The following is a 27,415-nucleotide window of genomic DNA, read 5'->3' as shown; positions in this document are numbered from 1 at the left end:
GCAATCGTAACTAAAGCTGCTAAGAGTTTTCAGAGCTATGAGACAGGAGAAACAGTCAGGGTTCTTTGGCCCAAACCTAATGACCAGAGCCCAGACAAATTAATCCCCCATTGCATGCTTCCAGATGCTTTCTGTGATGGAGAGTTACCCTTCCTGTCCTCAGCCACTCTGCTATCAAGTCCTGTCTCAGAGTCAGCTGGTCGGTTCCTCTGAGGTTTCCTCGCTGCTAATTCTGCCTGTGACAGCCCTTGGGCTCCTGGTTCCTAGGAGCCAAGCCTAGTGTAGAACTGAGGCCTTCTGGCTCCCAGCTGCTGGAGTCTTTCCTCTTGCCTTGATGTCCACAGAATATAATGATAATTCGACGAATATTTAAGTGCCTACTATTTGCCAGGCCCAGGGAACACAGCAGTAAACAGGATAAGCGGGTTCGGCACAGGGAACCTGCATTCTAGAAGGGAGGTGAGGGAGGGTCAGTTAGCAGCTAATAAGAGCCTTCTTATTCAGGGTCTTGCAAGGTCTTGGAAGGCGGTCTGGGGCGGGTTATCTGGCTTCTGACCCCTCTCAGCTACTGACTGGCCCTGGGACTTTGGGCACGAGACTTAGATCACAGACCCTGTCTCTGGAGTTTCTGCAGTGTAGAGGCGAAATAACGCACATAAACGCTAGGCCAGCAGTTCTCAAACTTGTCTGCACAGCTTCCAAAACAAACTGGCAATACCGACATCTCACTTGCAGAGACCATGATTTAACTGGCCTGGGGCATGGCCGGGCTTTGGAATCTTCTAAGATCCCCAGGGGATACTAAAGTGCACCTAAGTTTGGGAACTACGCCGCTAGGCGCTGCCTAAGACCTCAAGAAAAGAGAGCTACCAGAAGAGCCCGTTTTACAGATTAAAAGACTAAGGCCGGGCGGGGAGGAAGCCGAAGCCACGTTCCCGAGGCCCCCGGGCAGAACTCGGGGCTCGCCCACACGGACCTTCAGCCTTCTGCCCCGTGGAAGCCGGGCCCCTCCTCCTCCACACCCCTGCCCCGGGCAGGGGCACCCATCGATGCGCTCCGCCGCTCGGCTCCCCACGCCTGGTACCGGCCCGCTCGTGCCCCTTCCCCCTCCCGCCGCTTCCCACTTCCAAGATGGCCGCGGGTGGAGCCGACCAGGTAAGGAGGGCCCTGGGGGGTGTCCACCGGGGCTCTGCGGACACGAAAACCCCCTCAGACCTCCTCTCGCAGCTCTGCTTCGCGCTTAGGAGAGAAAAGGGCCGGCGACGCCACTCTGGGGCCCGCGGCGGGCCGGCGACCCAGGGGAGATGCAGTGGGGCGAGCGCCGAGCTCGAGGAGCGGCGGCGGCGGGGCGGGGCTAGGGCGGGGAGCGCGGGGCGGGGCGAGGGCGGGGCTCGGGGTGGGGCTAGGGCGCGCGGGCGGGGCTAGGGCGGGGAGCGCGGGGCGGGGCGCGGGGGCGCGGGCGGGGCGAAGGCGCGCGCCGCTGTTGGCTACTGGCGGCTCGCGTGCACCTGCCCTGCCGGCCCGCCACCTGCCGCGCGCACGGCGTCCTCGCTGCGCGAGTTGCGGGTCTGGCGGGGCCTGGGCTGCGGACCCGCGGGCCCGGGATGGCGTCGGAGCCGTGCTGACTCGGGTACTGAGGGCCTCCGGCGGGCCTGGGCCGCGAGGGAGGGCCGGGGCGCGGGGTGCTGCCACCTGCTGCCGCGTCGCCCGGAGCAGGGAGGCGGCCTGGGGCGGGGCGGGCGGCGCGGGTGCGGGTCCTGACTGGGCGCCCCTCGCTGCGCGGCTGCCGCCTCCTCCGCGCCCGGGGAGCGCGTGGGAGCCCGAGGACCGTCGTGGGGTCCGGGCGGCACTCGGCTCGTCCGCGCCTGGGAGAGGCGCGCGCCCTGACACGCTCCTTTTCCGGAACTTGACGAAAAGTTTTCCCCCTCAGACGCGCGGGGCTCCCGGGCCCGGAGAGGAGCCCACTCGGCGCGCGGAACCGCCCGGCCCCGCCACCTCGGGCCCCCGACCCTCGGGACCCCTCCACCTCGGACCCCCTCCGCCTCCAGACCCCGAACCCCAAGACCCCCTCCACCTCGAACCCCCGACCCTCGGGACCCTCTCCACCTCGGGCCCCCGAACCCCAGACCCCCTCCGCCTCGGGCCCCCGACCCCCGAGATCCCCTCCGCCTCGGGACCCCGAACCCCAAGACCCCCTCCACCTCGGGACCCCGAACCCCAAGACCGCCTCCACCTCGGACCCCCGACCCTCGGGCCCCCGACCCCCGAGACCCCCCTCCGCCTCGGGCCCCCGACCCCTGGTACCTCCTCCACCTCGAGCCCCCGACCCCCCTTCTGCCTCCGGACGCCGACCCTCGAGACCCTCTCCACCTTGAGTCCCCGACCCCTGACACCCCCTCCGCCTCGGGCCCCCGAACCCCGACACCCCCTCCGCGTCGGGCCCCGGACCCCCGATCCCCCCTCCACCTCGGGCCCCCAACCCCCGGGACCCCTCCACCTCGGAGTCCCTGACCCACGGAAACGCTTTCCACCTTGGAGCCTCCCCCACGTTGGAGCCCCGGATCCCCGGGACCCCCCTCCACCTTGGAGCTCTGGTCCCCTTCCTTCTCAGAATCCATTTCCCTGGGTCGCAGACCCACCTCCCCGGATCCACTGTGTCAGGGCCGGGGACTCCTGTTTGCCTCAGAGCCCCCCATTCCCTCGCCACAGACCCCGTCTGCCTCAGAGACCTGGGCATGCTTCCCACTGGGAGGGCTGAGAGGCCAGAGCACGCAGGCGTGTGTGCGTGGGTGGGTGGGTGGCGGGCGCTCCCCAGGCGGCCCTCCTGGGCAGGGAGCTGCCACGAGGAAGGAGGGAGGAATGGCGGTGGCTCAAAGCTGTAGGGGTGAGGCCGTGGTGAGGAAGGCTCCTCAGGAAGCCCGAGGACTGGCCTGCGGACTCCAGACCCCGGGAGCTGGCAGAGGGCATTTTAGTGGCCGGATCCTTGCCTGGCCACTGAAACGTTTTCTGTCGTCAAGTTGCACAGGGCACCATTTTCTCCAGCGTTGAATTGGAAGCTTTGCTTTAGAAAGTTCTTTGTGCCAGAGGCTCCTGGGCGTGGACTTATTTTATTTACCAAGGCTAGCGGGGGGCTGGTGTCTGCAGGATGTTGGCATCGTGTCCTCTTGGCTGCCTTCATAGAGGATGGGTTGCTGCTGCACGCTGTCGGGTGCTTTGCATGGACCCTGCTAGTCCTTACAGCAATCCTGCAACGTTTCCTCTTGCCCAGTTTATCTGCCAGTACCAACCATGTCTCAAGTTTGGGCATGACTTCTTCCTACCCCCTGCCCACCTGAGGTGCCCCTCCCTCCTTCCCGACCCCCAAGGCTGTCTTACTGCTGTCTTAGTTGTCATGTATGTTTGACCCCTTGAGACTGTGGGCTTCATCTGATCCCAGCCCTAATGAGAACCTGGCATGTCCTAGGGCGCAGGGTTACTGAGTGAATTTATCCTTGGGGAAACATTAAGGGAGGTAAAGTAACTGGTTTAGAGTCAGCCAGCTGGAGAGAGGCAGGGGTGAGATTCAAACTGAGGCAGGTCACTGGGCCAGGCTCTGTTCACCTTACTGTCCTCCACGATCCAGCAAGTCCTGGCAGGTCCCCATTCAGCACTTTGTGCTGAGCTGGGCCTGCTTCATGCTTGGGGAGCTGTTTTCACAGTCTGCCCCCAGCCTGCCCTCTCACATTAGCGTGGGTGCTGCCTCACCTGGCTTCTGAGCCCCTGCAGTTCCTCTCTGCTAGCACCCTCCTTCTGCCTCTCCACCCCTCGACCTTTCCACTTCTCCATCCTTCCGTCCCACTGCCCTACTCCCCTCTGTGCAGCGGGTAAGTTCCCATCGTTCATGCCTCCACTTCCCCTCGCTTGTGCTCTGTTGAAGACCTGTCTAACAGTGAGGACACAGCTTATCAGAGCAACTTGTTTTAGAATCTGTCCCCTCGTTGGTCAGAGCTTCTGACCACCTTGCACGAGCCTCAGCACACGGGATGCCTGCCCAGCATGTGTGGGTGCTCGTGAAGCTTTGAGACCTTGGAGAAGATTTGGCATCAAAATAGACATATACATAATATGTAAAAGAGGATTTTAGGAAAATGACTGTATGTTGTCTGATAGTGTTTGTTTTAGGGCGTATATAAAGTTTCTAGGGCCTGGGTTGTTTAGAATTCTAGACTGGCAAGCAGGAAGGAACTCAGGTAGATCAGTGGGGCTAATCACCTCATTTTACAGATGGGGAAGTTGAGGCCCAGCACTCGGTGCCACAGAGCAGGTATGAGGAGAGAGATTAGTGACAGGAAGAAGATGTACAGTGAGGCTGTGCAGAGACAGACTGGCTGTGTCTGGGCTTGCTTATGCAAATGAGTTGCTAAAATAGTGGGTCTGAGCTGGCTGGCCCTATCTGGTGCCCAGGAAAGAGTAACAGCAGCCAGCGTCTTCTAAGGCTTAGCTCGTGCCAGGCACCATTCTAAAGGCTTTATGTGGATTCTTCCCCTAATCTTGTCAGCTGCCTAATGAGATAAGGTCTGTTATTGTCCTCATTTTACTACATGGAAATTGAGGCACGGGGAAGTTAAGAAACTAGTCTAAGGTCACACATCTGGTAAGTGGAGGAGCTGGGATTTGAACCCAGGCAGGCTACCTCCAGAACTTTCCTTATTTTTTCCCCCCTGTGTATTTTGTTTTTAACACTTTTCTGTTGAAATGTAACATACGTACAGAGAAGTATAAAAATTAAGTGTTTAGTTTATCAATTATCGCAAAGTTTAGAGTCTGTATTCTTAAACTTTCCAGTAAGCCATGTATGGGCTTTGATTCAGACCTGGTTTGAATCTAGTTTCTGTTGGCTGTGTGACCTTGGGTGAGTTACTCAGCCTGGCTGAATCTCACAGGTCCTTCAGTGTACTTGGCAGGGTTGTGATGATTAGAGCATGTAATAGCACCTGGCATGTTTGGTGTATGGTAAATGTTCAGTAAACGGTTTCTCTTATTAATAATTAAGATTATAGATTATATTGGCTTTGTTAAGTGGTCTGAATATCTTCCTAACCTGTCAGTTGTGTCCCAGTCACTTTATAGGTACTTACGATGATTGGTTTTGATAAATCACTTTATGCAGCTGAAAGCTGGGGTAGTGGGGAACCCCACTGGCTAAGCTGGCTGGTCCTATCTGGTACCACCCCCCCACCATCGAAAGTCCTTAATTTAGAATGTTCCATCTATGCCTTTTATAACCATCTTTGGACAGTGTAAGTTAAATGTCTGTTGCTTAGGGTTGTAAAGGAGCCTTTGGGGACCCTCAACAGTTTAGCCTCATTCACCCTCCAGAGGAATATATTGAGCTTCTAGGAAATTCTTTTTTAGGATTATTTTTATCCTAAAGAATAACCCATTTAAAAACCAAAGTACTTTTATAGTTTAATTTTCCATTCTACATAATGAAAATTAACCCATTGTTTTAGGCCGCTTGTGCATCAGTGGAAAGAGTAAGCACTTCCGAGTCAGAGCCAGGTTAGCCCCAGCACAACCGCTTTATTATACGTTATCTTTCATGCCTCGGTCTTCTTGTCTGTGAGATGGTGATGATGGTACCCTGAGCTCTTGGGTCATTGTAGAGGTTACATAGCTGGTGGGTGTGAACGCTGAACAGAGTGCCCAACATGTAATGCATGCTTGGTGAGCAGAGATGGCTGCTCATGTTAGTTGTTAATGCTGAGGCACTTGAGATCCAGAATGTCCTGTGCCTTTCTTTCCAAGGTCCTTTCTGCCTAAGTCAGGACTTGAATTAAAAAGAGAAAGAGACTCACGGTGGTTGATGCTTGTGGAGGCCTCTGCAGAGCAGGCTGATTCACGTGAGAGACACCACGTAGATCACTGGGTTCTCCCTGATGTTAGAACCTCACTTCAGAGGCTCGACTGGCCTGTTTGTCCTGGACACTTTCGTCCTCAGGGTTGAGGTGAAGGCCTGATGGAGCCACCACTCCTGTGGGGAGGCTGGTGGTCCCACCAGAATCCTCACCAGGAAACCTGAAGGACCCCTGAGAGGCCGTGTGGAGAATGGCATGGGTGTTGGAGAGAGAAGACTCAGGTGGGGCCCTGCCTGCAAAACCTCGGGCAGGTCACTGCATCTGGCTCAGCCTGGGCTTGTTCCCATCTGTGGTAAGAGAGAATGCAGTCTGCTCTTTCACAGGAGGGATGAGGGTTAGAGAAGGTGCTTGATGTCTGCGTTCGGGCCGGGTAAGCAGCAAAGCTTACCAAGACGCGTTGGATTCACAGTTTGGGCCCCGGCTGTTGCTACATAGAAGTGGAGACCTTGGGTGAGCCATGTGCCTCAGTTTCCTCCTCTACTCGGTGCGGTTAATAGGGCTAGCTTATAGGGCCGTTGACGGCTATAAAACAGAATGGCATATGAAGAGCTTAGAATAGTGCCTGGTACTCATTAAATTGTGGTTTTATGGGAATGGTCTGGTGGTGTCAGGTGCTGCAGAGCTGGTCCTGCCCTCTGGAAACTTTGGCTCTAGGACAGATGTGCCTTCAGGCCCTCGCTGATGGAAACCTGTGCACACTTGCCTCTTAAGAGTAAGGGTACAGAAATCAGTGGAGAGCCTGGTTGATGGCATGCTTGGCCATGAAGGTGAGTGCGCCCTCCTTGGAGGATCAGGGACAGCGGTGATGTCCCCCGTGCTATTGAGGGTGTGAGGAGGTAGCTCTCCTCTGCAGTATCCAGGGAGGAGCTGAGACAAGGAGGGCTGCGTGTGGCACACGCCCCATGGACGGAAAGGAGCCACAGGAAGGTGGCTGCTGGAGGATGTCCGCATGGATGGGCAGCATTATTTCTCCCTGAAGCCACCAATGAGTGGATTTTTCCCCCTGGGGACATAACCAAATCATTTGGTTTTGGTTTCGTAAACTTGTTTCTTTTATTTATGAAGACTTGGTCAAAACCCTAGTCCCATTGCTTTTTTTTTTTTTTCCCCTTTTTCTCCCCAAAGCCCCAGTACATAGGTGCATGTCATAGTTGCACATCCTTCTAGTTGCTGTATGTGGGACGCGGCCTCAGCATGGCCGGACAAGCGGTGCATTGGTGCGCGCCCGGATCCAAACCCTGGGCCGCCTGTAGCGGAGCGTGTGCACTTAACCGCTAAGCCACGGGGCCGGCCCCCCCCCCCATTGCTTTTTAAGGAGGAAAAAACTAAACTGTTGCTTCAAGATGCAATTATTTTCCAAAGCCTTATTCAGAGTCACTGTCAGAGCTGCTGTCCACTTTCTGACGTGTATTAAACTAAAGACGTGGCCCCTGTGGAGTAAAAGTTGTTCGAATCTCTCGGCGTTTATCCTCTTTGCTTCCTGCAGAACTCAGATAAATAAAATTCAGATGGTCTTGCTGCCTGGGATAAAAACAGTCTTCCTCTTATCCGTACTTGACATCTTGTAGGTATGTTTTTCTCTCGTCAGGGAGGTGATGGCTAGTCATCGTTAAACTTGTATCCAGCGCCCCCCACGCCTGGTGCTGGGCTGTGGCTATAGGATGCCAAGAACCTGAGGATGCATACCACGATGGTCGCTGCTGTGGGGGGCTGTGTTAGACTTTGGGAAACAACTGTAGAGGGAGGAGTTTTGTTTTACTTTCCTGAACCATCGATTGCTGACAGCATACCTTGCTGTCTAGTCTGGTAGCCGACATCATGCACAGGATGGTCATGGCTTACTTGCTGTGTCTGTTGTCTACACCTGCTGCGGGAACTCAGTGAGAGGGATTTTCTTCCTCATCTTGTTACCTCCACTGCTCACCTTGTTCTTGGAACATAACCCAGCTCTCAGCAGATGTTTCTTGGATGGACTGTTCCTGAAACCTGCCTACTTAGAGCTTAGTTGTTAGTAATAATTAATTCAACAAAGAGATTTTTAAATCCTTAATCCATGCCAGGCATTTGGTCAGGCAGTGGTATCCTGAAGTTATGAGGACTGTGCCTACCTAAAGCTTAGAAGCCCATGCAGAGAGACACGGGAACAGCTATAAATACAGTTGTTTTAGGAGGGGTGTAGCCAAAAGGAGCCTAGGAGGAAGGAGGACCTGTAGCTTCCTGGGAGAGTTGGGGGAGGCTTCTCAGAGGAATTGGCCTTGGAAGTGTGCTGTCTCCTTGTACCACAGGCTGCCAGATCCCCAGGGGATGGAGCACGCCAGGCAGTGGTACAGTACACTTGGGTGCTGCGAGAGATGAGGGTGACAGCACAAGGCTCGTGAGGCTGGCAGGGATGCACTGGAAAGGGCCTGTGTGCCAGCTCAGGGAACTTAGGCTTTTTCTTTCTTTAAAAAATGTGTGACTTGGAGGCAGGCCATCGGCAGCTGGCCTCCTGGCGGGCTTCGAAAGTCCACCCTGCAGTCTGTCTCCGAAGCATGCACTTTGTGCAGCCTCCCCCTTCGGGGCACCGTCGGAAGGCAGGTGCTCTGAAGTGTGGTTTCAGGTTTTATGGCACTGGTGGCACCTGGTGAAAGGGTTTGAGGACAGGTGGCCTTGGCCCTTGCAGAGTTTGGTTTTAGAGTGTGTTGCAAGCAGAAGTACGTTTTCTCTTTTAGGTTTGTTTCCCAGAAGGCTGACACCCTGTTCCTGAGGTTTAAGGAACTTAGACTGGACTTGGAACCAGCAGAGGCCTCAAAGGTCGTTCAGCTTCTCCCCAGAAGAGGCCTTTGGGCTGCTCTCCGTGGCCCCCAAGGCAGAGGAGGGAAGAATGGAGACCCAGGCCACTGCCAGTGGCTTTGGGCTCTGTCAGACCTTGCTTCATTCTTCCTGTGCTCTCATCTGGGCGATTTAAGGGAACGGCTTCTTGGGCTGCCATGAATGAAATACTGTTGTTTCACTTAACACACTTATTATGTGTCTATTCTAGTGTCAAAATTTCAGTTTAAATTCGTTTTTTGCAGGAACCTCAGCTCTTTATGTGGCTAAAGTAGAGGAAATTCACGTTTATTGGGCACTACCGTGTGTCAGATGCGGGATGTCCTGGTGCTTTTACCAAACCTTCTCATTTCATTTATCCTCAGACCAGCCTTTGAGTTATCGGGTATTGCCCCACTTCACTGTTGGGGGTGAGGGAAGTTGAAGCTCAGAAAAATTAAGCCTCTCCCCTGAGATCGCTCCAGCTGGTGAGTGGCAGAGCCAGAATTTCAGTTAGGCCTGTCAGAGGCTCTCAGCTCTGTTTACTGTGAGGATTTCCTCTTGTGTTTGTGGCTTTTTGCCAGTTTGACCTGTTAGTGTTGATGGTGCTTTCATAATTCTAATTACCTTTGACATTGCCAAAGATTAGCTCTTAACTCTGTGCTAAAAAGGTTTCTTCCTCTATTTTCCTTTTAATTAAAAAAATGTAGATCTTTCAAATTTGTGTACATTTCAGTCTCCCTGTCTCTTCCTCTTGTGAATCCTGTTGTTTCACTGCATGGTTCAGTTCAGGAATTTTCCCAGAGCAGGGTCTCAGAGATAGTTTGCTGTGGCCTTGCCTGGGAGGAGCTCATGGCTGAGGACTCAGGGTGGAGGCTCCAGCCCAGGAAATTCCGGGCAGTGTGAACCGTGAAACATTTAAAACGTGTTCACGTGTGGTGAGGTGATGATGTCCAGATCCTTTTGGAGGATGAACTGAGGTTTTGCTCTGTAGGTTAGAGAAGCGTTTTATTTTATACAACACCTTTATACCTTCATTTTTGTATTAAATTCTAATTTTGTCTGTATTTTTGTTTTGCTGTAGTATAGTGTGGTTCTACCTTCAAAGAAAAATTGATAACTGATTAGTACAACGCCATGATTAAATAATCCTTCCTTACTCATTGGGTCATATTTCAAGTTTTTATGTATAGTTCAGTCTATTTCTGAATTCTGCATTTCGAGTCATTCCTTCGTATTTCTATTTTTGCTCTAGGGCTTCTCTGTCTGACTGGTTCCTTCAGTTTCTGGGAGGAGGGAGATTACCCCCTTCCCCTTTCTGCTTTTAATGAATTTGCTTTTGCTTTGTTGACATTGAGAAGCAGGCCAGGCTTCCTGACGGGGAGTGGGAAGGCTCTTTACAAAAGCTAAAATAACACCCAGATGGGAGTGGGTCTCATTGTTACCACCATGCTTCACAACCTTCAGCTACTTGCTGTTTGATACCTGCAGAGTGCCTGCTATGGGGCCAGGTGCCTAGTGAGTGCTTTTCTTGTGGTGCTTTCTCTAATTCTCCCAAGGTACTGTAGTGGAGCTGGGATCAGAAGCTGGAATGTCTGAGTCCAAAGTCCCCTTCTTTAAGTTGTTCTATTCCATGGGTCAGATTTAAAGGCACCACCAGATTTCTTTAGTTTCGACATTTTAAAGGACAATAGAAGGCAGCATAACACATGCCAGGGTTCTCAGTCCGCTGGGGGCTGTGCTGTCCAGGCTGGTGTACCTCTCATCCCCTTGTCCCCACCCCAGCGTTAGGCTAGAAAACTGTAGGCAGGGCCCTAGATGTGTGTGTGTCACTGACAGCTCTGGCTCCTCTTACTCAAATCTCTATTGTACGTTCATGGTCTTGATTTTTCCTTTATTGATTATCTGTCTTCACTGAGCCAGCCTTCTGACCTGGGTTTTTATAACCCCAAACTAAGCCATTCATCCACCAGGTACAGCCTATTTTGGGGTCAGTCCATAGATCCCAGCTGTGCCGCTAAGTAACAGTATGATCTTGGACCCGTTTCTTAACCGAGCCTCAGTTTCTTCCATAGTAAAGGGGATCAAATGCCCTACCTTGTAGAACTGGGTGAGGTGACTGAAACGTTTGTGGAGGCCATGGCTCGCTTGACATGGTGGGGTCATCTCACTGCACATGGCATACACAGTTTATCTTGTTGTTTTCTCTCTTGATGAAGACGTCTTGATTTTTATGCTGTCTCAGAACAAGTGGAACCATGACTTATGTATGGGTTATGAATTCACATACTTTTCAGCAGAGGTATTCTGTGTATCATTTAAAAAACACAAAAACCAAAAAACTTCTCTTTCTGCCTAGCACAGTCCTCATGCTCCCAGTGCTGTCCTGGGGAACAGAGATGTGACTGATGGGGTGGTAATAATGATGAAGATAATGGTTTTATATATTTTTGCCCTTGATGTATCCTTTGTTTGAGTTATCTTCCTGTGATTTTATATCATGATAACATATGTTAAAACTCCAGCTTCTGGTCCTGAATTAAAACTTGGGTATATAGGACTTTTTTCAAAGATTCCTCCTTTTTTTTTTTGGTGAGGAAGATTGGCCCTGAGCTAACATCTGTTGCCAATCTTCCTCTTTTTGCTTGAGGAAGATTGTCGCTGGGCTGACATCTGTGCCAGCCTTCCTCTATTTTGTATGTGGGATGCCACCACAGCATGGCTTGATGAGCGGTGTGTAGGTCCCCACCCAGGATCCGAACCTGTGAACCCCGGGCTGCTGAAGTGGAGCACAGGAAGTTAACCACTACACCACTAGGCCGGCCCCGGATTCCTCCTTTAAAAGGGACGTCAGAACATTTGAGCTGTGCATCAGAGGAGTGGGGTCTTTGGCTTTTATATCCACTGCCTTTAATTTCCGTTTTTGTGTTTTTTCTAGTTTCTTCTTGGACCAAGATGACTGATGGAAACCTGTCCACCTCTACAAATGGCGTAGCCTTGATGGGCATTCTGGATGGTCGATCAGGAAACCACATTCAGAACCTGCAACACTTGAATCTCAAGGCGCCCAGATCCCTCTCGTTGCCTGAGTATGGGCCCAAGCTGAAACTTGGTGCTTTAGAAGATCAGCACAGCCTTAAGTCGGTGGACTCAGGCATTCCTACCCTAGAGATTAGCAACCCGGAACCTGTACCCTGCAGCGTGGTCCATGTGAAGAGGAAACAGTCTGAGTCGGACATAGTGCCTGAGCGGGCCTGCCAGAGCGCATGCCCGCTGCCATCCTACGCACCACCAGCTCCCACCAGTGCTGAGCGGGAGCAGAGTGTGCGGAAGTCCTCCACGTTTCCCAGGACAGGCTATGATTCAGTGAAGCTCTACAGCCCCACCTCCAAAGCCCTGAACCGCAGTGACGATGTCTCCGTCTGCAGCGTGTCCAGTCTTGGCACAGAGCTGTCAACCACACTGTCCGTCAGCAATGAGGACATCTTGGACCTCATGGTCACGAGCAGCTCCAGTGCCATTGTGACCCTGGAGAATGACGATGACCCACAGTTTACTGACGTTACCTTGAGTTCCATCAAGGAAACCCGCGACTTACACCAGCAGGACTGTGTTGATGCAACTGAGGAGGGGAATAAACTGAAAATATTGGGACCATTTAGTAACTTCTTTACAAGGTAATGCCATCTTTGTCTCTCTAGAAGAGCTAGGTTGTTGAATTCAGACCAGTTGAAGTGTTCTTATCTAAAATGGGTTGTATGTTTCCTGCCTTGTTGAGCAGGCACTATGTCATGCAGATAATCATGCCTGTTCCCAATAGCCCAGAATCCTGTGGAGTTGTGTGTAGGACTGGTCTGTTGGTGATTCTGCTTTCTGATTCCTCACTGCTACCTGTCACCTCTATCTCTATTTCCCTGGCTCACTCACACAGTCTCTTGTCACTTCTCGGCCTCTGACCTGCTGCGGCTGAGAGAGACTCGCAAGTGGCCAGTGTTACCAAATCAGCAACCTTACTTGGTCAGCCTTATCCTCTGAAGGGCCTTTTATGCTCATATCTTGAGTTTCTTGGGCCAAAGGGTGCTGATGAGGGTGATATCAGAGTTAGGAACCCACATTTCTAACCCCAGCCCCCACTGGCATTACCTAGGCCTGGTGTTTCTGGGTGCCCCTGGTTGTGTTCCCTCTGCTCCTACTTGGCCGTGCACTTGTGTTCGTGTTCTGGCCCTCACCCTGCTGCTGAGGAGTGTGCCGTCACTGCACTGCAGCCACATGTGTTCCTGCCTGTGTTGGGAGCAGGCCATGCACCCCCCTCCCCATGGTGCCCTGTTAGCCAGGTGCCAAACCAGGGCTGCTGGTGTCCCTGTGACTCACCTCAGGCCCTGTGGGGACAGCTCCTGCCGTGTCTCCCTCTCATTTGTGTTCTCATGTTTTCGTTCGACAAGTGTTTGTGTCCTAGGCTCTACTCTTGGCAGGTAATTTGGGAGTAACACGGTGATAGAAATGGTCATGGGTATTGACTTTGTGTGGTCTTACAGGCTGGGGGTGGTGGAAATGGACATCTCAATCAGTCACACAAGCACACGTGAACTCCCAAACTGGAGTGCTGTGAGGAAGGGCACAGGGGCTGTGGAGAGTATGTGCAGGAGAATGGCCATCTGCTCCACAGCTGCTCTTTGGAGGGCTCTGGGCCCAGGGCTTGGCAGGTGGGAGCATTTCTTTGGTTGACCCTGGCTGCCCCATGTGTGTGTGCCCCCAGCAAAGGCCACATTGGACACTTGGCAGTTCTGGATGTCCCTTTGAGATGGTGTGATGTGCTGGCTGGAGTCAGCTGGAGACTTCTGTGGCTGTGGGCGTGCACGTTAACTTACTGCTGCCTCAGTTGCTTCATCAGCTGCACGTGGGGATTATCTCAGATGAGCCCAAGACCAGTCCTGAGTGAAAAGATCTCCGACGTGGGCTCTGGTTTTGTGGGCACCTTTTCTCTTTGGTGTGCTGACAGACAGGTGTCATGCTACCACGAGGAGAGTGTCTGTCCCAGAACTCGGTAACTCAGCGATGGCCTTCAGTGGGAGGAGCCTAGGAACTTTGGGCGGACTGTTTGTGATATCCCTTCTGAGACCATAGCCCTAAAATATTGTAGTTGTGGTTCAGATTTGTGTGGCTGCACTGTTCTCTTTACTCAGCTCAGTGTTCTCAGCTTTTCCTCTTGATGAATACTACCTGGGTGCTTGTTAAATGTGGCTCCTCAGGATCCATCCCAGAACTCTAGAATCAGAGTCTCAGGGAAGGGCCTGGGAGACAGGTTTTAAGAATCACCTGGGGTTCTTGGCAAATTTGGGAAACGTTGCTCGAAATAAGTGTGGCTGGGAAGCAGCACAGAGGGAAGAACTTAGCTTTGGAATTCAACAGAACTGCACCCCTTTCCTAGCTGTGTGACCTTGAACAAGTTACTTCACCTCTCTGAGTCAGTTTTCTCATCTCTAAAATAGCATGAGTAAGTGCCTGGCACGTGGTGCTTGTTATGCTGTTGATGTACCTCTACTCTTACCTTTGTCATCATCATCACTGTGCTCTGTCTTGGCTTCCTCATGTGCAAAATGGTGATAATGTGAACTATTCATGTGGTGGTCCTGGGGATGAAGTGGGTCCCCATGTGTGAAACTTAGTGCAGGCCCAGGCAGAGTAAGCTTGGAAGTATCAGTTGCTCATTGTGATGATCATGGCGCCATCTCACTTCCTCTGCTGCCTTTGTCTAATTGTCTGTGTTGGCACCTCTTCCCCTTTGAAAAGAAACACCATCAATTATTGCAGATCATTTCTTTCTTTCTTTTTTTTTTTTTTATAATTTTATTTATTTATTTTTCCCCCAAAGCCCCAGTAGATAGTTGTATGTCATAGTTGCACATCCTTCCAGTTGCTGTATGTGGGACGCGGCCTCAGCATGGCCAGAGAAGTGGTGCGTCGGTGCGCGCCCGGGATCCGAACCCGGGCCGCCAGTAGCGGAGCGTGCCCACTTAACTGCTAAGCCACAGGGCCGGCCCCTGGCAGATCATTTCTAAAGCTACTATTTTTGAAAATCTTTCTCAGCTTTGTGCCACAGAAAACAAATGTCTCCTCTTAGTTTTATTCCTTGGTTCTTGTCTTCCTCTTGTTTTGATGGCTGTGACATTATTATTGTGAGCCATTATTCAGAACTTCGGGAAGCAGGTGGAATATTAATGACAAATGAGTCAAAATATGTGATATCATGGGCCAAGTCTAGTGAATTTTTTGTCCTAGAGTCTTAAAGTGTTAGAGAAGAGTTTCAATCCAGAGTTCCTTTGAGGGGAAAAGGGTTCTGTGCCAAAAGATGTTTGGAACCCACTAAACATTTTACAGGTGAGTAAATTTATTGATGAGTTACAGAGAAGGCCTGGCACACAGCAGGTACTCAGGACTGTGGACTGTGTTCTTGAGGGCAGGGCTGGGACTAGAGCTGGTCCTTTGGGGTTCCCAGACCAGGCTTCTGAGTCACCCTATTTCTCTACTTCATACCCTGAGTCCAGGCAACTGACTCTCTTTACCCTAGTGCCTTCTGTTCTCCTTGTCCTCACTGAGTCGATTTCTAGGTTGTAGAAGGAAGCATGGGCTGTATTGTGGAAGGCTAGTCTAGGAGAATGGGTCTCAGAGGAAGGGGTGGAGATGGTTAGGGAACTTGTGGCCTGAGGAGCAGACCTGTTGGTGACCCTAACTGCTTGATGAGGGCGGCCTGGGTGAGGCAGGAGGAGGGGAGTGACAGGACAGCTGGCTGGCTTGATGCTGACCCGTGGAAGCTGCAGGCTCAGCTCCTGTTTGTTCCTCGTTCCTTTGTTCATCCAGACTGTAATAAGCACCTCTGTTGCAGACTCTACCCTGAGCGTAGAGAGTCCCTGCCCTTAAGGTGCTCATAGCTGGTAGGGGAGACGGACTGGATACTGTGGGGCGGGGGCGTGAGTGCTGTCATGGGAGTGTGAGTGTGTGTGGTACCCAAGTCAGGAGTCAGGCTGGCTGGGTTCAGTGTGAGCTCTCCTACTTAATAGCTGTGTGACCTTGGGCAAGTTACTTCACCTCTCTGAGCCTTAAATGGGCATAAAACTACTGTGTAAGGTTAGAAATCAAGTAGATAAAGCATCTAGAATGCTTCATCGTACTCTGTGAGTAGTAGCTAGCTATGATTCTAACATAAATATTATCATTTCTAAAAAATATATTTTCTAAAGCTTTCCCTAGTTCTTATCTCCATAGTGTGCTTATTGCTTCAACCAACCAGTTACTGAAAAAGTTAGATCAGGGTTTCTCCACCTTGGCACTGTTGACATTTTGGGATGGATGAATCTTTGTGGTGGGGCTGTCCTGTGCATTGAAGGTTGTTGAGCAGCATTCCTGGCCTCCACCCACTAGATGCCAGTAGCACTCCTCAGTTGTGCAACCAAAAATGTCCTCAGAAACTGCCAAATGTCCTGGGGTTTGTGGTGGGGTGGGAGAGGTAGGCAAAATCACCCAGGCTTTGAGAACCACTGAGCTAGCAAGTTGTAAATGTTAGTATTTAATTGCTTCCTTCAAGGAAATTTACCAATGTAATGTAATTTGAGCAGAATCCTCATCTTGTATAGAAGAGAGAGGGGCTGTGTTAAGGGATCCTGTGAGCCCAGTGTCGTTGAATGGTATTTATGTAGAAACACCGACAGCAAATATGAGAGGGATTCAGTAACATGCTTGTTTTCTACAGGAGGCAGGGTTGGTTTCTGTGAAGCCCAGGGCTTAAGGCTGCTAATCTGCACTGGTCTGGAAGGTCATAATTAGCTTTCACTACTTACTTCTTTTGTGTAGCCCTGTGTTAAGCTCTCAGAAAAGATGATCTGAGTATCCTTTGCTGACGAGAGATACTTGAACTGCATTTGAAGGATGAGAAGGAGCGTGCCAAATGGAGGTGTGAGGGCCGAGGGAACAGCTTGTGGAAGGCTGGGAGGTGTGGTGCGCCTGGCTGTGTTTAAAGAACTGTAATGATGCATTTTTCCGCTCTGCTTCCTGACCTGGCTGAGAGCCCCTTGGGGGCACAGTCTGTGTCTGGTTCACCCTTGCACTGAGTTGTAATTCAAAGACAGAGACAAGGAGCACGGTGGTTGAGAGCTGGGGCTGCTCTGACCCAGGTTCCAACCTCAGCTTTGCCATTTGTAACCTTGTATGACCTCAGGAAACTCACTTAACCTCTGTGTTTACTAGATGACACGGGGTTAATTATACTTCTCATAAAGAGTCGATTTGAGGGTTAAATGAGATAATACAAGCAGAGCGCTGGGCAGAGCACATACCCAATATGCAGGTTGGATTTCTGGGCCTGCTCTCTGCCTTTGTTGGGGTTTCACATAAGATTTCACTTTTTTTTAAGAGTCTGCTATATGAAAAAGTTTGAAACCACTGGTTTAAGAAAAATAAATCTTTAAATGGGCACTATGACTTGATGTGAAAGTGCTCAACCACAATTTTAGTTCCTGTACTGATCTAGGCTTTTGGGATTTGATTATTTAGAAGGTGACATGAGCAGTGCTAAGGAAGAAATGTACTTACTGCTTTCTTTTTAGGGAGGTGAGTTAGTTGACCTATTGGGAGAATGTACTTCAGAGACATGTGACAACCAGAGCTTTCGGCACAGGGAATAACAGGCACCGTCTGGGGCTTGCCAGGTGCCATTCTCAGCACTTGCCAGGTCCCAACACTCAGCACTGGTTGCCTTGTTTGATCTTCAAGAACCGTATGAGCGAGTATGGTGTGGTCGATTCTGTGGGCTGGCTTGTTCATCCTCTAGGCCACCTTCCTTCTGGGGTGCCTTCCTGTGCTGTGGAAACGGGAGAGTTAAAAATGTGCCTTTCCCAGAGTCTCTTGCAGCTAGGGTTCTAGATGTGAATTGGGTACCATCAAATTCTCCCATTTATGAGAGATTTGAGGTAGAAGTTAGGCGGAGACCGTTTTTTCTTCTGCTTTTGGCCATTTTCTGCTCTTGGCGATGTCAGAGAGATGGGAGGCTGTCCTGCAGCAGCATCGCTGTGTCGGTTTCCTGGATGTGTAGAGGCAGTCGCAGTGGAGGAGGTGGCTGCGTTCTGTGTTGCAGTGTCCAGAGGCAGTGGTGGTGGCTTCCTGATCCTGTTGCATTCTTGAATTCGTAATTCCAGTGGCAGCTCAGATGTGGCAGCTCCCCTGGTGTGTCAGTTCTGTATTATTCAGGGAGCTGTTCCTGGGGGTCCAGTTTAGAGCCCCCTTCTTTAGCCATTACAACAATTTTGAAATCATCTCATTCTTGAGTTAAATCTCTTTCTGCTTAAATCCCTAGAGTGTATCCTATATCCTACACTGAAAGCTGATGAATTCAGGCAAGTACTGTAAGTAATTCTCATTTATAGGTGAGGAAACTGAGGCAAGGGGTAGTTAAGTAACTTGCAAGGGATCCAAAGACAATACAGGGTTTGGGTCTCTAAACTTAGGTTTCTTATTTGGAAAATAGAAATAAGTTCACGCTTCAAGGTGTTGTTGGGATTAAATGGGGAGGAAGTGTACGTAGATGTGAAGCACAAAGCACGTGGCAGGCATGTTAATGTCTATTCATTGTTTTTTTTTGCCTGACTAGTTTTCTACTGCTTTGACTATGTTAGAATTAGCATCAGTTAATTGAGGTTATAATAATGTAACTATGACTTTTCTACAAAATCTGCTTGCTAATGTTCCTGGTGACTTTGACCTGGCATTAGGGATATACAGAAAACACCTGCTGTATACCTGAGCTGCTGAGGTGTGTGTGTATGTACACACCACTGTAATACGTGGCAAGGAGCACTGGTTGGTGTTTTCTTAACCTAGCTATTTACTGGCATGTGGTCTTGGGTAAGGCAGGCACTCAACCTCTCTGGGGCTTACTGTCTTTGGTTGCAGAATGAGCTGAAGGGACCTACTTTACAGAGTTGTGAAAAGGAAAGGAGTGATCTGATCAGGGTGTTGAGCTCCAAGTACCAGGCCACAAGGGAAGCAAGAAGATAGGAAGATGGCAGATGAGTGCTGGAGGCCACTGTGTAAATCCCTGTACAGTGCAGTGAGGGTTTGAGGAGAGATGAGCACAGCAGAGAACCCCCTGAAGTCCAGAAAGAAATACAGGGGCTGAGATGCTGGCAGGCCTTTGAACACAAGGTTGAGACAGTGTTTCTTTGGCAGAGGGATCAGCTTGTGCAAAGTCATGGGAGCAGGAAAAAGCTCAGTGTTTCTGGGAAAACGCCATGGCCTGAGGCATTCAGGGTGGAGGAGAGGTGACAGAAAGGTGGATAGGAGCCCAGATTGGGCGGGGCTTTTAGGACCACTTTTAGACCCAAGACTCAAAGCACATAAGAGCCAGAGAGAGTAAGAGAAAGGTCTGCACAGGAGCTGATGAACTGCCTTTATGAGAGGGGGATTAAATGTGGTTAGCTAGAGGGGCTCCAAGTTGCCTTCTGAGCAGCTCCCCTGGGAAGAGGCAGTAGCCGCCCTGTTCGGAGCATATGTTTTGGGCCAGGCACTTGACATTCTCTCTCTAAAGCATTTCACAGCCTTCAGGTAGGGATTGTCTCCGCACTGGAGACAGGCTCAGAGAGGCTAACTGCATAGACTCCAAGTGGCAGAGCCGTGATTTGAACATTCACTTGTCTACCTCCAAAGTCTGTGCTCTTTCTGCACAAGACTACACTGCCCCTTGCAGCATGACCAGAAAGAGGGGAACTCAAGGTGGGAGAGCAAGAGAAGGTGAGCTGAAATCCAAGGTGCAGTGGAGATCCTGCAGGCCAGTGGGGGTGGAGTGAACAGGTGCTCTGTGGAAGGGTGGGTGGAAGGTGTGAGGACAGTAAACCAGGCCAGGGAGTCAGCGCTGTGAGTCTTCCTCAGGGCACGGAAGCTCTTTAGTGGGAAGAGGGCATTGTGGGCAAGCAGGTTGAAAATGCTTCATCCTCCCAGAGTGTTGGAGTTATCCAGGTATTCGAAAATGTGCGAGTGAGGCTGGGGTGGGCTCTGAGGCCTGATGCCTGAGGCTGCTAGCTGCGTGGTTGGCCTTACGGGCTGGCTACGCGGGGAGGGGAGTGAAGACTGCGGCAGAGTGGAATCAGTGACAGGCGCCCGCCTCCGGAAGACCTTGAGCATGAGCATGAGAGAAGCAGAAAAGATTTTAGCAAGCGAGGAAACTAATGGGTGGTTCCCGTTCTTACTAACTGAAGAGCTGAGAGGTGTCTCGATTATTCAGAGTACCCTCCCTTCTGTTTTTTTTTTAAAATATTTATTTATTTAGTGTGTGTGTGTGTGTGTGTGTGTGTGTGTGTGTGTGTGAGGAAGATCAGCCCTGAGCTAACGTCCATGCCAATCCTCCTCTTTTTGCTGAGGAAGACTGGTGCCGAGCTAACAGCCGTGCCCGTCTTCCTCCACTTTATATGGGACGCTGCCACAGCATGCCTGACAAGTGGTGTGTCAGTGCGCGCCCGGGATCCAAACCTGGGCCGCCAGCAGTGGAGTGCGTGCACTTGACCACTACGCCACGGGCTGGCCCCTGTCCCTTCTGTTTTATTGAAGTTTTTCACAGGCACACACATACCCTGGATCCTCTGACCCTGTTTTGATCTCCCCACCCCTAAGTTTTAAGTTCTTCTGCTGTGAATTCTTGTACCAGGTGGATTTTCAGCAGCTCAACGCCCTTGGTTATGGAGTGTCTGCACTTCTTGTCCAACTGCTGATTTACACAGCTGAGCTTACCAACGATTATTTCAGCACCTGGGGTTCATCGGAGACCTGGACTAGAGATGTTCTCTCACTCCAGGGGAGCTTCATTTTGAGGTTGTCCTTCAAGTTTGGAGAGGATGCAGCAGAGAGGGTCCCTCTGCAAACATGGCTGACAGGAGCCACAGCAGGCCAGCTATCCATGTGCTGGACACACACGGGAGGTTGTCTGGTTAGGTTGCCTGGTTACTGCTGCGGGCACCGTTTGGAAAGCCTGTCTGTCGGTGTACGGCTGTGCTCGGAAAGAACAGCTGGGCTTGTTCAGGGTGTGCTGCCTCCCTGTGCTTTGCTGGGCTTTGTTTTCCTTTGGCAACAAATCACAGCCATAATTATTTATTGAGTGCCTGCCGTGTACAACGCATTGCTGCTAGATCCTTAAATATGCTTTTTTTTTTTAAACTGACAGTTTCTTTTTTTTTTTAAACTGACAGTTTCGTTTCTTTTCTTTTTTTTTTTTTCAAACCGACAGTTTCTTTTCTTTCTTTTTTTTTTTTTGTGAGGACGATCAGCCCTGAGCTAACATCCATGCCAATCCTCCTCTTTTTGCTGAGGAAGACTGGCTCTGAGCTAACATCTGTTGCCAATCCTCCTCCTTTTTTTCCCCAAAGCCCCAGCAGATAGTTGTATGTCATAGTTACACATCCTTCTAGTTGCTGTATGTGGGACGCGGCCTCAGCATGGCCGGAGAAGCAGTGCGTCGGTGTGCGCCAGGGATCCGAACCTAGGCCGCCAGCAGCGGAGCGCCCGCACTTAACCACTAAGCCACGGGGCCGGCCCTTAAATATGCTTTTCATCATACCTTCTTTCAGGGAATATTTACTGAGCATCTACCATATGCCAAGGCACTGTTCTAGGTGCTTGGGGTTCATTTGTGAACAAAACAAAGACCGTTGTCCACAGAGAGCTTGTATTCTAGTGGGAGGAGGCAGATAATAACCACAGTAAATAAAGGAAGCGTATCTGTTGGCAGTGATAAGAGCTATGGAGAAAAGGAGAAAGTAGAGGCAGGAGGTACTGGGAGCACTGGAGAAGGCAGGTTACAGAGTAGGCTGGTCAGGGTAGCCCACCAGAGCAGTGCCCGTTAGGTGAGTGAGGAGGAGAGATTTAAGCCAAGACTTGAAGGGAATAAGGAAGTTAACCAAGCAGATACCTGGGAGAGCAGTGACTGAGGTGGGAGAAGGGCACAGACAGACCAGGTACATCAGAGGAACAGCAGAGAGGCCTGTGTGGTAGACTGAGGGAGCCATAACGAGGGTGAAGAGATGAGGTCAGTGGGACTGGGTCCTGTATGGGCCTATGGGTCATGGTAAGGTGTTGGCTTGGACTCAGAGTGAAAGGGAGCAACTGCAGCATTTTGAGCAGTTGTACTAGTTGTGTACTGCTATGTCACAACCACAAATAGAGCAGCTTGAAACAGCATTGCTGTTGACATCTTGGCGTGGCTGGGTTCTCTCTCAGGATCTTACAAGGAGGAAACCAAATTATTGACTGGCTGCATCCCCATCTGGAGGCTTGACTAAGGAAGTGTCTGCTTCTAAGCTCATTCAGGTTGAACTCAGTTCCTTGTAGTTGTAGGACTGAGTCCGTAGTTCCTTGATGGCTGTCAGCTGGGGGCCACTTTCAGCTCCTAGAGGCCTCTCGCGTTCCTTGTCAATGTGTTCCCTGCATCTTCAAAGCCAGCAACAGAGAATCTCCCTTGTGTTCAATCCCTCTCACACTTCAAAATCTCTCTTGCAGGAAGAACCCCAGTTGTTTTTAAGGGCTCACTGATTAGGTGTAAGGCCCACCAAGAATAATCTCCCTTTCGTAAAGTGGTCTGTGCCATATGGCGTAGCTGACCAGGGGAGTGACTATCCCAGCATATTCATAGTTCATGCCCGTGCTCAAGGGGAGGGACTTCTATGGGGGATGAACACCAAGGGGAGGGAATCTTGGGAGCCATCTTGGAATCCTGCCTCCCACAGGAGTACTGCTTTCAGCTAGGTTTAAAAAGAATGACTTAAGTTGCTGTATTGAGAGTAGGCTGTTGGACATGGGGGAAGGGGTAAAGCAGGGAGACATTAGGAGGCTGCTGTAGGAGTCCAAACAAGAGATGATGATGGCTGCAACTGGGTGATAGCTGTGGAGAGGGTGAGAAATAGTTGTAATGTGAAGAATGGATATGGATGTGGAGAAAAGACAGGAGTCAAAGAGGACTGTACGATTTTGGCCTGAATTAGTGGAAAAATAGAATTCTCATCAGCTGAGACAGATATGGGAGAGAAGATGAGTTTGAGACATCGTAGCTGTTTGCGTGAAGGTAATGGAATAGGCCATGACGTAGGAGTCTGGAGTTGGGGAGTTGGGGAGATATAAGTTCAGAGTTGTTGGCATTGTGGATGGTTTGGAATTAGGTGAGGTCAGCATGGACTGAGAAGAGGACCAAGGAATGAGCCTGAGGCATGCCAGCGCTGAGAGGTCTGGGGGAGGGGAGGAACCTCACAGAGGCTGAGAGGCAGGGCCAGTGAGGTGGTATCCTAGAAGCCAGGTGAAGACGGGTGTCAGGGAGGGGAGTGGTCAACCGGGCAGAGGGTGCTGGTGGGTCAGGGAAGATGAGGGCTGAGATCATTTAGTGAAAGGAGGTCATTGGTGACCTTGGCCAGAGTTGTTTTAGTGGAGCAGTGCAGGGGAAAGTGTAACTGGAGTAAATTTAAGAGGGAACAGGAGAAGTTGGAAACAGCAAGCACAGACAATTCTTTTGGTGGGTTTGCTGCAGAGGGGAGCAAAGAAATGCTGGAAGAAAAAGTGGTCTGAGATTTCTTTCTTTTTTTTGATTGGAGAAGTATGTGTTTTGTTTACTTTTAAGAACAACCTAGTAAAAGAGAAATTGAACATATTAGAGAGAGGAGTGAATTCTGGAGCATTGTCCTTGCCTTGCATCTGAAGGAGTGGAATCTGGTGCTCAAGTAGAGAAATTGGCTTTAGCTGAGTGGAATCATGTAAGTTAATAGGCAGTAAAGCGGAGGATGTAGGCACAGATGCTGGAGGATAGATGTGGCCATAGGAGTCTGTGGAAGTTTTCTTTTTTTCAGTGCATATTGACTACTTTATTGTTTTTAATGCTGTTTCATTTTCGTGTGTTTGTGAATATAGGTTTTTAATTTCAACATATTTACTTTTTTAAAAATAAACTTTATTTTTTAGGTTCACAGCAAAATTAAGCAGAAAATTGAGAGTTCCCATTTATACCCCCTTCCCCCCAACACACATGCACCCCCACTATAAACATCCCCCACCAGAGTGGTACTTTTGTTACAGTCAGTGAGCTTGCATTGACACATCATTGTCACCCAAAGTCCATAGTTCACATTAAGGTTGCTCTTAGTGTTGTGCATTCTCTGGGTTTTGACAAATGCATAATGACATGTATTCACCATGATAGTATCATGGTGCACCGCCCTAAAAGTCCCCTGTTCTCCACCTATTCATCCCTCCCTCCCCCCAACCCCTGGCAACTACTGATGTGTTTACTGCCTCCATAGTTTTGCCTTTTCCGGAATGTCGTATAGTTGGAATCACACAGTATGTAGCCTTTTCAGATTGGCTTCTGTCACTTAGTAATACGCATTCAAGGCTCCTCTGTGTCTTCTCATGCCTTGCTGGCTCATCTCATTTTAGCGTGGAATAACATTCCATTGTCTGGATGTACCACAATTTATTTTTCCATTCACCTACTGAAGGATATCTTGGTTGCTTCCAAGTTTCGTCACTTAGGAGTAAAGCTGCTGTAAACATCTGTGTGCAGGTTTTTGTGTGGACATAAGTTTTCGGTTCCTTTAGGTAAATACCAAGGAGCCCGATTGCTGGATCAAATGATAAGAGTATGCTTAGTTTTGTAAAAAACTGACAAACTGCCTTCCAAAGTGGCTGTACCATTTTGCATTCTCACCAGCAGTGAGTGACAGTTCCTGCTGCTCCGCGTCCTCACCAGCGTGTAGTATTGTCAGTGGAAGTTCTCTTTCTGTTGCTTCATTTTCTTGGTGAAGTAGGAGGCAGGGTCCTCAGCTGACAGTGAGGATGGCGATGGAACTTTAGGTTTGAGGCTCGAGGAAGAGATGTGAAAATCATCTAGGCAAGTGGGGGAGTAAAGGATAGAAAATACGATTGCAGGGGAGCATCAGGGTCTGGCCAGGTGATCGGAAACCAGACATTGAGCTTGTGCCTTTTTTCTAGTGTCTCCCCTGCACAGGTAAACGTGTGGCTTCACTGAGTACAGTGAAATGAGAGGCAGGCAGAGGAGTCGAGGGTATGTGTAAGAGTGTGACCTGGCCTTTAAGCTGGATAAGGAGTAGGGGGATATCTGGAGGATGAGGGACAGTGAAAGAAGGAAGGATCAGTGGAGACCCTGGTGTAGAGGAGTTAGAGGAGCAAGATGGAAAGATGGAAGGCTTGAAGTTAGTAGGAGTGTCTTCACTGTGTGGAGAAACAGGCTTAGGGTCGCATGGCTAGTTGGCAGTGGAGCTTGGAGGGGTCAACCACCCCCCACCCCCACAGTCTGTCTGACAGTAAAGCTCTACCCTGGGCAGTCACATCGTGCTGAAGCTGATCTGGTGAATCTGGTCAGGGAGAGTTGAAGGAAGGAGGTGAAGTGCCTTCATTCCACTCCTCTCACATGCTGAATGGGGAGAGGAAGGCAGCAGTTCCATCCTGGCGGCATTGTTTTGACGGGCACTGCTTTGGTGGGCTGGCTATGGCTATAAGAACACTCCCATTTGTGAACAGCACCCCGTCCTTGGAGAGGTTGGCGTGGGGTGCAGAGTCCTATGTCTGGGGCTGGGGGAGAACTGAGGTGAATAGCCCTGAATGTGTCGTGCGGCTCCCCCTTCCCCTGGGCTCACTGCTGGCCCCACTGCTAAGGAGCTGGGTGGGACAGTGGTGCCCTGCTCTGGGGCACTATGCCTTGGAGTGGACAAAACCTCACGTGATCCTCTGGAGAGGCCCAGGCCAGGACAGCAAGAGGAGAAGGAAATGGCGAGAGGAAATGTCTGAGAGGAATGTGGACTGTTGTCAGCTGTGCGTGAGGCATCGCTTCCTCTTCAGTCCTTGGCCTTCTCCAGGGCACCCCACCGTCACTCCAGCTGGCTGCCCGTGGTTGATGTTCCTGTGGCATTCCCCACCAGACACCAGCCTGGACAGCTTCTGCTGCCTAGGACCAGGTCTGCGGACTGGGGGCTTGCTCACTTAGGGACACCTTCTCCATGCTTCTCTGAGGATCTACATCCCTGAGTCATTTCTGCAAATGCTTAACCGCTGTCAGGAGGGTCCTCTCCAGCCTCCATGTGAGGACCACCCTCATGGGCCTTCTGCGTGCCCCAAGGAGCCCATGTTCACATGAGGAGGGGGGGCACGTAGAAGACACTGGGGGTGAGCTCGTGTGTGTCATCGCAGCTGTTCAGGTACTGTGGCTTTGGCTACCCTCCATCTGGTGGGTCCCGTCTCCTCGCTCCAGGTTCTTGGGTACCGCCCCTGCAGCAGCACTCTCCGGAATGTCTGTCGGGGCTGGAGCCCACTTGAGGACAGCATGGAGTCTGCATGGGAAAAGACCTGGATGTGCAGTGATGCAACAGCAGCTACCGTTTCCCAGGCTGTTGTGGGCTCAGTTGGAGTGATGTGTGGGAAAGGGCTGTAGAAACCATACTGAAGCCCTCACAGATGTCAGATGGTGACATCTTCCTCTGCAGCTGTGGAAGTTGTCTGGGCTCTGTGCTTACTCCACGTGCACCTGCCACAAGTCGCTTTGTGGACGCTGTGTTCCCATGTGTTAAACCTGAGAGTTGGGCCGGGTGATCTCAGTGCAGTCCAGCAGGAGGAACCTTCCTGAATCAGCATCTCATCTGCTTGCAGCTCCTCCTTTCCTCCCACAGGCTTGCTGACCCCCTCCTGGAATAGGTTCCATTTCTGCCCCTCACTGCCACGCACACTTGAAATGAGAAGAATCCAGCAAGAGCAGAGGGCCCCGTTTACTGCCGTTCCACGCTCCCAGCTCATGCTGTTGCTATGGCAGCTACCGTTGTGCGGTGTCATCTGATGGGTCCCCTAGCCTGGGTGCCCCTCGAGGGACTGCATCTTACTCATCCCATGGCACCCAGTTAGTACTCAGTAAATGCTTGTCAAATAGTTGAATTCAGATGTCATCCATTTCCTCGGTGAATACCTACCCAGGACCCAATGTTGGGGATGCAGCAGCCAATAAGCCCCTTCCCCTGGATAAAAGTACTATATGGCACTTGTAGTCTGCTCTGAGCCCACGGTTGCAAGAGATGCTCCACGTCAGGCTTTAAGTGTTGGGGAGAAATAAAAAGCAGGGTCTTGCGAGAGGGATGAGGGATGGTGAGGGTTGTGGGATGGAGGAGGTTCCATTTTAAATAGGTTGGTCAGGGAGGGCCTCACTGAGCAAGTGACATTTTAGCAGAGATCTGATGAGATGAGGGAGAAGAGTGTTCTGGTAGCCACATGTGGCCAGTCGCTATCTCATTGGACAGCTCAGATTTGTACATTTCCATCATTGTGGGAAGGTCTGTTCAGCACTAGTCTAGATAGTCCAGATGACAATCTGTGACTTTGTTTTTAACCTTTGTTCCCCTTGATGTATAAAAGGAGCACATGGTAGTTGTGAAAGAGGTGAATCAGTAATGAAGTGCATGAAGCCAAGGGAAACCTGCAGCAAGAACCATCCATGGGGGCCCCTGAGGGAGGGGAAGGAAACGGAGGCAAGGTGGCCTGCGGTAAGGCAGGCGTGGTGGGGAGGGCCGACCTGCCTTCTCCTCTGAAATTGAGGGCGACAGCCACCTTGCGGGGTGTTGAGAATCTCACATGAGGTTCTGTTTGATACTACCTGTGAACTCGAGTGCACATTTAAATATCTGGGGATATCTAATGCCACGAAGATGGAG

General features: G+C 50.8%; 1 protein-coding gene across 2 annotated transcripts in view; it reads left to right on the top strand.

Annotated features, from left to right (window-relative positions):
* The first annotated feature begins 1,136 nt into the window (after positions 1–1,136).
* The window catches only part of TBC1D14 (TBC1 domain family member 14), a 106,896-nt gene continuing 80,617 nt past the window's right edge, over positions 1,137–27,415 (top strand). For both annotated transcript variants that reach the window (XM_058546669.1, XM_058546668.1), the window contains exons 1-2: positions 1,137–1,155; positions 11,626–12,364. In XM_058546669.1, the coding sequence (XP_058402652.1) occupies positions 11,643–12,364 (722 nt within the window). In that variant the 5' untranslated portion in view covers positions 1,137–1,155; positions 11,626–11,642. The remainder of the gene's footprint in view (positions 1,156–11,625; positions 12,365–27,415) is intronic.

The sequence above is a fragment of the Diceros bicornis genome, chromosome 8, assembly GCF_020826845.1.
Source record: "Diceros bicornis minor isolate mBicDic1 chromosome 8, mDicBic1.mat.cur, whole genome shotgun sequence".
In the NCBI taxonomy this organism is placed as follows: domain Eukaryota; kingdom Metazoa; phylum Chordata; class Mammalia; order Perissodactyla; family Rhinocerotidae; genus Diceros; species Diceros bicornis.
The sequence above is the reverse complement of the archived record's forward strand: the minus strand, read 5'-3'. Positions and strand labels throughout refer to the sequence as shown.